Genomic DNA, 14,170 nt, shown 5'->3' with positions numbered 1-14,170 from the left:
CTCTGTCCTCGTGCCAGAATCCACGAGATAAATGGTTCAAATGGCTCTGAGCACTATGGGACTTAACTTCTGAGGTCATCAGTCCCCTAGAACTTAGAACCACTTAAACCTAACTAACCTAAGGACATCACATACACCCATGCCCGAGGAAGGCCAGGAGATAGAGGACGAGTTACAACACATGTAGGTCAGCTTGCCTCGGATACAACGGCAATCGAACCAATGCATGCATCCAGGACTGAGTGCGTGCAACGCCATACTGAATAATGGGCTAACAGTTCCAGGATTTTTGAAAATTTGACTCGGTTTTTTAGTCACTGCAGTAAGTTCACAAAGCCCTCAACTCATGAAATTTTAATTCGTTTCCTCCTTCCTTTTTGGAGTTTCACTTCTTTTGTGAAGCACTGAGTGAGAAATGAAGAAGTGGTCTGTGATGGAAAATAAATATTTTTCTACAGGATTAAAACATGATTGAAATGGTGTAAATCCACCTTGTTTCATCCATGACTCAATTGCTACTTTAATATGTTGTTATTTACTTTGCACTAATATGGTCTTAATGTACAAGTTCCTAGAACTGTAAGCGAATGATAATGTGAATGAGCCGTGGCGCGGCTCTCGGGCGCAAGACGCTATCGATTACTCCTCTGGTTGAGGTTGGCACTATTTGCGATCGGGAGTGCCTCCAGTAGGAGCGGGTGCTAACGATGGAGTGAGTGTGAGTACGGGAGTCTGGGGCGAACAGCAGGGGAGAACGGACATTGCGGCCACACTCTGAGGCGACAAGAGAAGAGTGGTTATGCACGGCCAAGAAGGGAGCGTTGAGCAAGGCGGCAGTCAGCATCGCTTTCCGGGGGACAGAGAGTAGCGCCAGTCCAGCGAGCAGACACCAGCTCCGGAAGCAGTGCTCCGGTTTGTGGACGTGAGGTGGGTCTTGTTTTGGCGCATTCCAGTTCGCTTGGTACGCATCTGCCGCTCCCTTTATGCCCACGTGTGTTGTTCTGTCCGTATGTGCATTGGAAAGGTTACGCTCCGGCTGGGACAGTGGCTTGTGCTTTACGTTCATGCACCCTGACTCATTTGGTTTGCTGCAGCCAGCTGTAATTTCAGAGATTTTTTTTTTCGTCGCGACTGCCTTAGCCCGGTGGTGCCCGGTATCCGAGAACAAGACAGCTAACGATTGACCTGTTGTTTTGGGTTTTGGAGTCCTGTTTGGGCAACCTAGTTATCACGCACACAAATGTATTGCTGCCGAGTGAGGTTAGTCCTAATCTCGTGGAACTGAGCTTTCATTGGCTGGCTCGTCTGCAAGTTAATTAATATAACCTTTGTGGTGTGTTGTTTTTTTGCTTTCAATGGTGAATTTCTCGTCATTCATTTGTGTATGTTTCGCCTTTAATGAAAACTGTGAGTAAGTTAGCAAGGTTTTGAAGGGCTTGCGTATCCTGGCTGTAACTTGGCAACTGTTTAATTTGATTTCTTGTTTATCGGTCTGGTGAAAACTTATGCCAAGTTTACTAATTTCCGCCTGTGGTCCGGAAGTTGGTTTGAAGGTAAATCCGTCGGTAAATCTTTACTGGACCTAACTGTTAACTGATCTTGCGTTGCACTAATGCCATTATTAAATCGTTTCTTGTGTGCTATAAATTGTATTACCATAGACATGGAGACAGGGCACATTCTGTGGTCGAGGGGTAGGCACGGTTGCTGCTTTGCGCGTGGCGTCTCGTTGCTCGCTATCATTTCCCGCGTTAGTTCGGGCGGCGTGAGGTTTGTTTGCTCGTGGTTGTGTGGCCGCTACTCAGCTGTGCCTGCTCCCGCTGCAGGGTGTGCCGTGTTTCGTAAGGCGTACTCGGACTTTCAGTCACTGTTACTCCTGTGTTGCTGTCGGTCGCTTACCGAAACGTTAGTCTGTTTTAGCACGATGTCGGTTGATGACCAGCGTCGGGGCGGTCGTCCGCTCTGGGTGGCTTCGGTCGCTTGGACTTGGCAGTTAGCTTCTGGTTAAACAGATCAAACTTGTTTATTTGCTGTAAATTCCTAAGTAGTTTGTGAGAAATGTTGTAACTCATCTCTTCATGATTTTACACAATTCAAGCATTTTGGTAAGGCATTTTTCTATCTATGTTTTATTTAAATGAGATTTCTTTATTGGGGTTATTCACCTCTTCAAGCTTAATATCAAATATGTAACTTAGCTTTCATGATTTTACTTAATTTAAGCATTCTTGTAAAGCAGTCCTTTATCTACGTTTTATTGATTGGTTGTTCTTTATTGGGATTATTCACTGCTTGAAGGTTAACATATGTTTGAAACCAAGTTTATGTCCTTGCTTAATTGGGATTTGTTAGGAGCCTTTATTGCTGGAAGATCATTAATGCTTGGATGCTTGTAATTGTGAATACTGTTGTCTATGTTGTGGGCTACCCTTCCACTTCCACAGCCAAGCTTCCTATCTGCCAGTACTGTGAAGACTGTAAGGGAGTGACAATGTGTAAAATGTGCAAATGTGGTAGTCCTTACTCAAAGGCGGGGAGTAATGTTGTTCGGTAATTTGCCTTCAAAACAATTACCGGTATACAAATTCATTGCCTTTCAAGTCACCACCAACTCTCTCCTGAACCAGAAATGAAACGTGGAAACACATTTTAAAATGTTTAATTTCTAATGTATTTTCAAAAATAGGAAATTACACAGACAGAAATATATACGTTAGTGTGATCCAGTGAATACCATTACCATTTTGGTTCATGTGGCGAAGCGGAGCCTGTGATCTGGGCCAAAAGGTTGGAATCAAACAACAAGAGGAGTGCACAAAGGACGTGGAGGCGAGAATCAAATTGGAACACAAATAGGTCCGTTACATTTACTGATTTGTTTCCAGCTGTAGGCATTCCTCTAATTTCTGCACACACACACACACACACACACACACACATACACGCACACACACAGGGTATATCATTGATAATTCATACTGTTCTTTGACCAATAGGAGACATATTTCAAGTGACTGAAAACCAGTGCAGGGCCAAAGGCCTTGCCGCAATGGTGATACCATTTCCCGTCAGATCACTGAAGATAAGCACTGCCTAGTGCTGTTGGCAAGCGGGATGCACGCATCCCTTGTGAGGCAAATTTAGGTGCTACTTGGTTGAGAAGTAGCGGCTTTGGTCTCGTAAACTAACAAAACGGCCGGGAAAGCAGATATCACCAATATCTTTTTTTCATTGTTTAGAAGGGGTCAACTCAAAACAAATAGCGCTCATCACGCCTTTCATGCCAGTGTCGACAAAAAGTGTCTGTTTTTGTTTCCCATTACAAACAAAATGATACTTAAAGCGTAATTTCAAGTACCCATTCTATACAGCTGATCGATGTTAGTATGAGGGTAATTACCCTTGAGGGATTAATCAAATGTTCTAAAACGATTCGATTTTGTTTCAGTCATGAAACTAAATCATTTTCAAAAGTTTTAGAAGTTTGTGGTAAGGTCTTATGGAACCAAACTGCTGAGGCTTACGCACTACTTAATCTAACTTACACTAACTAACACGCACACATCCATGCCCTAGGGAGGACTCGAAACTCCGACGGGGGCAGCCGCGCAGACCGTCACAAGGCGACTCAGAATGCGCGGCTACCTCAAGTGAACATTTGCAAAATATTATTACTATTATCACAATTGTGAAGGAATGTAATACTGATTATATAAATTATCAATTATTATTTTTTCTCAATTAGCAGCATTAATACGGTGGGGTGTACAGGTTCTTCACATAGACCAGTACACACGTACTTTGCGCTCTGTCCCGTACATCGCTGATGATAAAAGCGAGACATACACGTAACAAATGCTAATTATCTCAAGAAAACGTCTTCTCCAAGCTATAGACATTAGTTCAGAGTCTGCTTATTACTCTTTATTACGCTCTTGGAAAGAGATAAATGAATTAACTGAGAGCACGACACAGCAGTAACTACACAAGGGCTACTGCAGTTCTGTACACAGTATTATTATTATTGTTATTACAACTATTACTATTGGGAGCTGAGGTGTGACGCAAAGCGTTAACAGCCTGTAGTCTTCCAAATACCGACCATATAGAAGTAGGAACGTAGCAGTCAAGTGATTTACGAACAGTAAGAACAGCGCACACATTTTAACTTGGTTTATTTTAAATGGGCCTGCAGCGTGCAGGTCAAGCAACTGTAAAATGGGCAGCAGTAATGCAACGGAAGTGTGCTTTGTAACAAGTATCTGCCCTTCCTCCTTCCGCCCCCCCCCCCCCCCCCAAACACACACACACAAACCAAGTATCATTAATGGTTATTGTTCGAAGTTTACTAACCCTTTTAAATACTTATACATAAAACAAATATTGAACCAGGCGAATCTGAGACCGTCTTATCAAATGAGCACGTAAAATTACGCTAATAAATCATTTTGTTTCTGAAGGGGAAACAAACCGATGCTTTCCGTCGAAACTGGGCATCGCATGAAAGACGTGATGAGGAGTACTGACTCCAGCTACGCACTGCAGAAACGTCAGTGCAAATGTCTGGCGAAACACCGGAGAATATGTGCCTGACAACTGCTAGGAGAGACACACGGTATACACTAGGTGATCAAAAGTATCCGGACACCTGGCTGAAGTTCGCGGCGCCCTCCATCGGTAATTCTGGAATTCAGTAGGGTGTTGACCCACCCATAGCCTTGATGACAGCTTCCACTCTCGCAGGCATACGTTCAGCCAGTGGCTGGAAGGTATCTTGGCGAATGGCAGCCCATTCTTAACGGAGTGGTGCACTGAGGGGAGGTATCGATGTCGGTCGGTGAGGCCTGGCACCAACTCGGCGTTCCAAAACATCCGAAAGGTATTCTGTAGGATTCAGGTCAGCCCTCTGTGCAGGCTAGTCCATTAAAGGGTTGTTATTGTGTAACAACTCCGCCACAGGCCGTGCATTATGAGCAGGTGCTCGATAGTGTTGAAAGATGCAATCGCCATCCCCGAATTGCTCTAACACTGTGGGAAACGAGAAGGTGCTTAAAACATCAAGGTAGGCCTGTGCTGTGATACTGTCAGGCAAAACAACAAGGGGTGCAATCCCCCTCCATGAGAAACACGACCACACCATAACACGACCGTCTCAGAATTTTACTGTTGGCACTGCAAACGTTGGCAGATGACGTTCACCGGGCATTCACCATACCCGCACCCTGTCATCGGATCGCCACATTGTGTACAGTGACTCGTCACTCCACACAACGTTTTCCACTGTTAAGTCTACGGCCTTTTTGCATTAAGCAGGAAGCATTTCAACAGGATTGGCCGTATTTTGCGGAAATATGATGACATGTGGTTTTCGACCACCTTCTAAGATTAAGGCCCTGTTGGCGTCCGTAAAAGATGATCTTGGTTTGCATAAGGCTGGTGTCTATTGTATTCCTTGCAGTTGTTGTATGTCATATATTTGTCAGACAATCAGGACCGTGCAAGACCGGTGTATTGAACATAAGCGTCACACACGCTCACAACACCCGAGCAAATCCGCTATTGCAGAACATTGCCTTGACACCAGTCATCCTATGAAATACAACAACACGGAGATTCTGGCTTGCACGTCCAGCTATTGGGATAGTGTTATTACGGAAGCTGTTGAAATCGAACTATCAAGCAACCTTATAAACAGAGACGGTGGATTTTGTTTAAATGCTGCTTGGAATCCGGCTCTCTCTCATCAAAGAAACAGAGGGACACAATTAGTGCAACCTGACCTGTTGATTTATAGTCACTATCGATATTTCTGATGTTGGTTGTCTTTGGCTGTGTGTTGACTCTGCTGTTACTTGTTCTGTGTGTGGTATCTTCCTTGTTTCTCCTCTGTGAACCGAGGTATTAAATTCCCTTGCACATTGCTTCCTCCTTGCAGTTGTGCCTTGAGAATGGCGGGGTGTGCTCCTATCGAAATATGGGCGGTGGTCGACGACGTCACCTGGCAGTAAACACGCCAGTTATTTGGGTGTTAAACTAGAATTTTTCATCTCCTTCAATTACAATTCTTATAAGACACCCTCTGAATGCCCGGTCACAAAAAGCCAATGTTTTTACAGCATTTTGTACGCCATACAGCGTTTTCCATGCAACCAAAATACAGCCGTCTAATGGCACAGGTGGCGGGACTGGAAGCATCCACTGCTGAGCACAGCATGAGGTTACGGGGCGTGTCTGAACTGCTTGGTTGACGAGTCATTCACAACCGTGCTAGTGTGCTAGTGGTGTTAATACAGAACAGAGCAATGGGGACGACACACAAACCAAATATTCCATTGTATCTACAATAGAAGTTATCGACATTTCGTCAGAGGAACACAACGAATTTCTCAGCCTGAGCAGGAAGAGGCATATGAAACTTAGCTCTTCTGCGAGATGAGTCAGCGGTTTGTGTGGTGTCGTATACGCTCGCCTGTGTGGACAATGTACATGAGGAGTACAGTGATGAAGGTACATGCTTAACATGAAATGATAATTAAATCAAGACCTTAACCTGTCGACGGGCGTTGATATACATGAACGGGGACAGTTGAAAATGTGTGCCCCGAACGGGACTCGAACCCTGGATCTTCTGCTTATATGGCAGACGCCCTATCCATCTGAGCCACCGAGGGCACGGAGAATAGTGCGACTGCAGGGATTAACCCCTCCATGTTCCCCGTGAGACCCACATTCCCTACTTAATGTCCACACACTACATTCGCAGTGCACCTGCCCACTACACTCATTACTAGCGGCAGACAATCTCACCGAGTCCCGTAAGAGTTCGGGGAATACGTGTGCATCCAGCACATAAGAAGGTAAATGACCGGTTAGCCTTAACTATATGAAGATGGTATCTGTTGTTTCGGACATGACCGAAAGAATAGATACAATCTTCATATACATGCTTAACAAGTGAAAGTGTTACTGAAACATGTATCGAGCGATGTATTTAATCATCCCTTGGACAGAGAGCCACAAATCCCGCCTATAGTGAAACGCAATAAAGGACAATCGTTGTCCAACGAATGCCGGCTACTAAAACATATTTACGTATGTGAAAAATCATCCACAGCGTTGTGAAAAAAAATTATGAATAGATTTCGAGTGAGCCTGCAGCAGTAGAACCGGATAGTGTGTAAGAAAAACAACGGATATTCAAAAGAGGACAAGGCGCACTTGATACAAAAACAAAAGCAGATGTTTGAGCGTTTCAAGGATGCTCGACGAAATTTACAAAATATTCCTGACGGGAACATACTAGGTTATCAACACCAAATTTCGGGGGACTTATATTACAGTGATTTTAAGGGAAGCCGTCGTTCGATGCGTAACTTCAAATTGTGCCGCGGAACTGGAAGACGTAATATGACGGGATTTCAAACAAAGAATCCACTTGACGATGTGGATGCGGCCCAGAAATTTATAGATCAGATAAAAAAACTTCATTCAGTAAGGATTTTTTTCTCAGTTTCGACAAACCGGGATTTGAAGAGGAAATGCATTTGAAAGGAACCCTGGAAATTAGAGGCACCAAGGGAGTTGCATCACTATCAACGAACATCGAGGCCTTGCATTTTGTATACAATTTTTGTGTCTGTTAATGTGGATGATAAATTGGCTGGAAGGTTATTCACTGTGCTTCGAGAATTTGAGGTGCTCTGGCACATACGACTCCTCCTCATGTGGGTGATCTTGGAAGGGCAGTAGTGAATATTTGCGTCACAGCAAGCAAGAGTGGGAAAATGGGCTTAAGGAAAATACATCTACTGCATGAGTACTACTTTTGGGCCATAGCTGATCAAAATAACTTGCTTCCGCTTGATTCTTGGTCTCCGTATAAGAATCATACTTCTTTAAGGCACACTATCACTCCTGAAAAGTGCGTGACATTGCAGAACAAACCACCTGGAACAACATGACAAATTCAGCCTCTGGATGTTTTTTTTCCGTGTCTGAACCACACATTATCGCACTATGCTTAACTATGCGTTAAAGTTTAGCCAGTTTCACATAAGCTATAAAGCAGACAGTTTCGCATTCGATTACATACCATCACATTCCATCAGTTCTCATCACCCCGTTACACCAGTATGATTCTATATGCATTCCTTAAAAGTGGACACCTTTCTGAACGTCCTGCATCGTTTGTAACTCCCAAACAGTCCGGTTCAATCTTGATGATGTGAACCTTTGTAATCTCCGTCGAACGCCATTTTCCATTCTGTGTTCATGGTGCAAGTTAATGGTTTGTTCTGACAATTTCTTGAATGTCGACCATGTCCTTTTTGTGAAATGTAATACTTACATCCCATAGAAGGTTGATCTCTGCAACTTCTGGACAGTAATGTTATGTGATCCTCCTGATGTACATGGTGAGTCATTAGCTGCCACTATTTTTCACGTCATAATTATTAACACATGACTTTCAAATTAGTCTTACCAAAGATTTAACCTGCGACCTCGCACTAAAGGGGTTCTTGTTAGAGAAAATTACAGAGCGACAAAAAAAAAAAAAAAAAAACAGGTGCAGCAGGTACGAGATAACAGAAAACAGACTGGTACGTAACTTTATTTTATGGAATCAATGACGGCAATGAGTAAGTCGTGACACTTTCATTAGGAAGCAGTTGTTTCTGACTCGTTAGCGATCGTTATTTCATAGGTAGAACACTGTAAGGCAGTGGGAAAGACACCCGTGAACTGCATCGGATGTAGGTTCTTAAGCGTTACTTTTTTTAATTAATTTTGAGATCTACTAGTCATGTTAGTAATATTTATAGGTGTGGAATATGACGAAAAATAAGAAAGGTAACGCCTGTAGACCGAATTATCTGTGTACGTACGTCTGTTTAATTTTGCCGTCCAAGAAGTCTATTCGGTAGAGTTTTCAGGTAATCTATAGTACCTTGTATCTGGCAAGATGTAGCTTAATGGCGGCAGAGAGTCCGAGCTGACCGTGCATTCTCTTCTGTTACACTTCTGTGTCATGAGCAGCACTATCACTTTAAGCTTTCCTGTCAGAATCATTACTGCCAATTGGTGCCCCTCATGAATGTAGGTTGGTGCCCCAAAGGACGTGAGGATTCGAAGAGTTGTGTTTCATTATTTACCCACCACACAACACCTCCCCCCATGAACCATGGACCTTGCCGTTGGTGGGGAGGCTTGCGTGCCTCAGCGATACAGATGGCTGTACCGTAGGTGCAACCACAACGGAGGGGTATCTGTTGAGAGGCCAGAAAAAACATGTGGTTCCTGAAGAGGGGCAGAAGCCTTTTAAGTAGTTGCAGGGGCAACAGTCTGGATGATTGACTGATCTGGCCTTGCAACATTAACCAAAACGGCCTAGCTGTGCTGGTACTGCGAACGGCTGAAAGCAAGGGGAAACTACAGCCGTAATTTATCCCGAGGACATGCAGCTTTACTGTATGATTAAATGATGATGACGTCCTCTTGGGTAAAATATTCCGGAGGTAAAATAGTCCCCCATTCGGATCTCCGGGCGGGGACTACTCAGGAGGACGTCGTTATCAGGAGAAAGAAAACTGGCATTCTACGGATCGGAGCGTGGAATGTCAGATCCCTTAATCGCGCAGGTAGGTTAGAAAATTTAAAAAGGGAAATGGATAGGTTTAAGTTAGATATAGTGGGAATTAGTGAAGTTCGGTGGCCATGGGTGACTGGAATTCGTCAGTAGGACAAGGGAGAGAAGGAAACATAGTAGGTGATTATGGATTGGGGCTAAGAAATGAAAGAGGAAGCCGTCTGGTAGAATTTTGCACAGAGCATAACTTAATCATAGCTAACACTTGGTTCAAGAATCATAAAAGAAGGTTGTATACATGGAAGAATCCTGGAGATACTAAAAGGTATCAGATAGATTATATAATGGTAAGACAGAGATTTAGGAACCAAGTTTTAAATTGTAGGACATTTCCAGGGGCAGATGTAGACTTCGACCACAATCTATTGGTTATGACCTGTAGGTTAAAACTGAAGAAACTGCAAAAAGGTGGGAATTTAAGGACATGGGATCTGGATAAGCTGAAAGAACCAGAGGTTGTACAGAGTTTCAAGGAGAGCATAAGGGAACAATTGGCAGCAATGGGGGAAAGAAACACAGTTGAAGAAGAATGGGTAGCTCTGAGGGATGAAGTAGTGAAGGCAGCAGAGGATAACGTAGGTAAAAGGACGAGGGTTGCTAGAAATCCTTGGGTAACAGAAGAAATATTGAATTTAATTGATGAAAGGAGAAAATATAAAAATGCAGTAAATGAAGCAGGCAAATAGGAATAAAAACATCTCAGAAATGAGATCGACAGGAAGTGCAAAATGGCTAAGCAGGGATGGCTAGAGGACAAATTTAAGGATGTAGAAGCTTATCTCACTAGGGGTAAGATAGATACTGCCTACAGGAAAATTAAAGAGACCTTTGGAGAGAAGAGAACCACGTGTATGAATATCAAGAGCTCAGATGGCAATCCAGTTCTAACCAAAGAAGGGAAGGCAGAAAGGTGGAAGGAGTATATAGAAGGTTTATACAAGGGCGATGTACTTGAGGACAATATTATGGAAATGGAAGAGGATGTAGATGAAGACGAAATGGGAGGTAACATACTGCGTGAAGAGTTTGACAGAGCACTGAAAGACCTAAGTCGAAACAAGGCCCCCGGAGTAGACAACATTCCATTAGAACTACTGACGGCCTTGGGAGAGCCAGTCATGACAAAACTCTACCACCTGGTGAGCAAGATGTATGAGACAGGTGAAATACCCTCAGACTTCAAGAAGAATATAATAATTCCAATCCCAAAGAAAGCAGGTGCTGACAGATGTGAAAATTACCGAACTATCAGTTTAATAAGTCACAGCTGCAAAATACTAACGCGAATTCTTTACAGACGAATGGAAAAATTGGTAGATGCGGACCTCGGGGAGGATCAGTTTGGATTCCGTCGAAATGTTGGAACACGTGAGGCAATACTGATCTTACGACTTATCTTAGAAGAAAGATTAAGAAAAGGCAAACCTACGTTTCTAGCATTTGTAGACTTAGAGAAAGCTTTTGACAATGTTGACTGGAATACTCTCTTTCAAATTCTGCAGGTGGCAGGGGTAAAATACAGGGAGCGAAAGGTTATTTACAATTTGTACAGAAACCAGATGGCAGTCATAAGAGTCGAGGGGCATGAAAGGGAAGCAGTGGTTGGGAAAGGAGTGAGACAGGGTTGTAGCCTCTCCCCGATGTTATTCAATCTGTATATTGAGCAAGTAGTAAAGGAAACAAAAGAAAAATTTGGAGTAGGTATTAAAATTCATGGAGAAGAAATAAAAACTTTGAGGTTCGCCGATGACATTGTAATTCTGTCAGAGACGGCAAAGGACTTGGAAGAGCAGTTGAAAGGAATGGACAGTGTCTTGAAAAGAGGATATAAGATGAACATCAACAAAAGCAAAACGAGGATAATGGAATGTAGTCAAATTAAATCGCGTGATGCTGGGGGAATTAGATTAGGAAATGAGACACTTAAAGTAGTAATGGAGTTTTGCTATTTAGGAAGTAAAGTAACTGATGATGGTCGAAGTAGAGAGGATATAAAATGTAGACTGGCAATGGCAAGGAAAGCGTTTCTGAAGAAGAGAAATTGGTTAACATCGAATATAGATTTATGTATCAGGAAGTCGTTTCTGAAAGTATTTGTTTGGAGTGTAGCCATGTATGGAAGTGAAACATGGACGAAAACTAGTTTGGACAAGAAGAGAATAGAAGCTTTCGAAATGTGGTGCTACAGAAGAATGCTGAAGATTAGATGGGTAGATCACGTAACTAATGAGGAGGTATTGAATAGGATTGGGGAGAAGTTTGTGGCACAACTTGAGTAGAAGAAGGGATCGGTTGGTAGGACATGTTTTGAGGCATCAAGGGATCAAAAATTTAGCATTGGAGGGCAGCGTGGAAGGTAAAAATGGTAGAGGGAGACCAAGAGATGAATACACTAAGCAGATTCAGAAGGATGTAGGTTGCAGTAGGTACTGGGAGATGAAGCAGCTTGCACAGGATAGAGTAGCATGGAGAGCTGCATCAAACCAGTCTCAGGACTGAAGACAACAACAACAACAACACAACACCTACTGGAGACTCGAAACATTGGCGCCCCGATATTTTAAATAATGTCAGACATTTCACATTTAGTGTAGAAATTAATAGTAGACAGATGAATCATAATACCTCAAGAAGAAACATGTACATTACTATTATTTGAACGACGATTGTGATGCTTTAATCAGATTTCTAGTATCTTTATTAGTTTAAAGATTAGTATCTGACGATGAATTATACAAGTAACACCCAACAACGAATTTCCAAAATGTAAACGCTTCATCCGATTTTGTCGATCGCCATATCTTTAGCAAGCTATTAATGTAAACCTTAATTGGTATGAATTACAGGCATGTAACTTGAATAGTACATGAGTTATTGGAGCTCAAAGCAGACGATTATTATCGATCGCGTCAGGCCGTAAGTACTCCACAGTTACACGAAAAAACAGTACCAGCATGCTTATTTATATATTTGTTCATCTATGTCTTTGTTTATACCCGAAATATACTATTCATGAAGAAATTGGTTAAATATTTACTGTGTTTTAGAAAGCACAGAGACATTAGGCTCTAGGCCAATCTTTTGCTTAATTTCTTTTGATATATGTTTATTTAATTGTTTATGTATTTAATAATGTGTGTTAGAGCGTGTTTATAGTCCAGCCATAGGAATATTTATTTAATTTCAAGTTATTTAAATGTATATCCAGTATATGGTATATGTTTGATTATGTCTGTGACAGCGTTGGCATGAAGACATGGGGCGAGGACGCTAGCCAATTAGAGCGGTCGTGAATCGGGAGACTGGATGGAAGCGAGTTTCCGGAGAGGAGACGGGCCTGTTGTGGACAGTACGGGACAGAACACACGGGAGTGAGTGCTGGACGCGGACAGTACAGAGCGACGGACGCACAGTCGGCGGAAATACTTGGACAGCAGAGCAGTTTGCGCGTGGTGGCGGCAGATAGAGAATCTTCGGAGTGCCGACTTGTGCTCTTGTGAGAATTCCGTGGCTTCTACAGTGAAGACGTAGTGTGCGTTTAGAAGTGAATATCTCGCGAGCTGTGTTGTTGTTCATAACTAATTACGCCCTGTAGGAATCAATTGTTTCCCTGTTATTCAACTTATATTTTATTTAATTGCTGGGCCATCGACACCAATAAGTGTTTTGCAGAAATATACCACATTCTCAAAAGTACTTCTACTATCATACTCATCAGATAAAGTCGTTAAGATAGTACCTGCAGATTTTATTTAATTGCAATTTTTCATTTATAAATTTGTATGTTACTTTCACAATTCACAATTTCCGAGTGATAGAAACCTTTGACCATTCGATTCATGTGTGCATTCTTATCGTATACTGTAGACTCAGCAGTATTTGGCCTGTAATGCGGCAACTACGTATCCCAGCCCTAGACAACGAAACCAACCAAAACTGTAAAGATTTAAACGTTGAGTCGGAGGGTGCGTAGTTATTTGAAAGCCTGCAATCGTTTATCCGAAAATGGTGTTTGGTGAAGGGAACCATTACCGAAAAATGTCTAAAAACGCCAGTTGAAGATAGTTCGTTTATTGTATCCACTGTTTCTTGAGCATTATTTGCTGCTTTCTCTCGAAACTGTTAATAGTAAATAATAATGTTTCACCTTTCTAGGTTCCACAGGTAAAACCAACAAAATGGGAATAAGAACTCATATTCGCCAGAAAACGACAGTTACAGTTTTTCCAATGTAGAACATTACGCACTATCGTCTGCACAACAAAAAACTTCTAACACGTTAGGCGATGAAATTTTGTTTTTGTGATCGCAGTGGAACATAATACCCAGTACACCTAAAATCTAAAGGAATTAAAAGCTATAGTAGCCAGTCCATAACGTCAGATGTATTTTTCTTGTGCACAACGTACTGTATTATCATTACCGCCCATCCAACCCTCCCAAAATGATGTTTGGTAAGGCCAAGATGAACCATTCCCGAAAAACTTTTACAAGTTTCAGGTGATGAGACTTCGTTTTTTGTAC

At 42.4% G+C, this 14,170-nt stretch overlaps 1 protein-coding gene across 1 annotated transcript in view; it reads right to left on the bottom strand.

Annotated features, from left to right (window-relative positions):
* LOC126355300 (beta-alanine transporter-like) overlaps positions 1-9,069 on the bottom strand; it is a 602,272-nt gene extending 593,203 nt beyond the window's left edge. Inside the window, exon 1 of the mRNA XM_050005591.1 lies at positions 8,948-9,069. Within this exon, the coding sequence (XP_049861548.1) occupies positions 8,948-9,069 (122 nt within the window). The remainder of the gene's footprint in view (positions 1-8,947) is intronic.
* Between the last annotated feature and the right edge of the window lie 5,101 nt (positions 9,070-14,170).

Source organism: Schistocerca gregaria, chromosome 3 (genome assembly GCF_023897955.1).
Source record: "Schistocerca gregaria isolate iqSchGreg1 chromosome 3, iqSchGreg1.2, whole genome shotgun sequence".
Taxonomy (NCBI): domain Eukaryota; kingdom Metazoa; phylum Arthropoda; class Insecta; order Orthoptera; family Acrididae; genus Schistocerca; species Schistocerca gregaria.
Note: the sequence above shows the minus strand (reverse complement) of the source record. Positions and strands in the feature narration are given on the sequence as shown.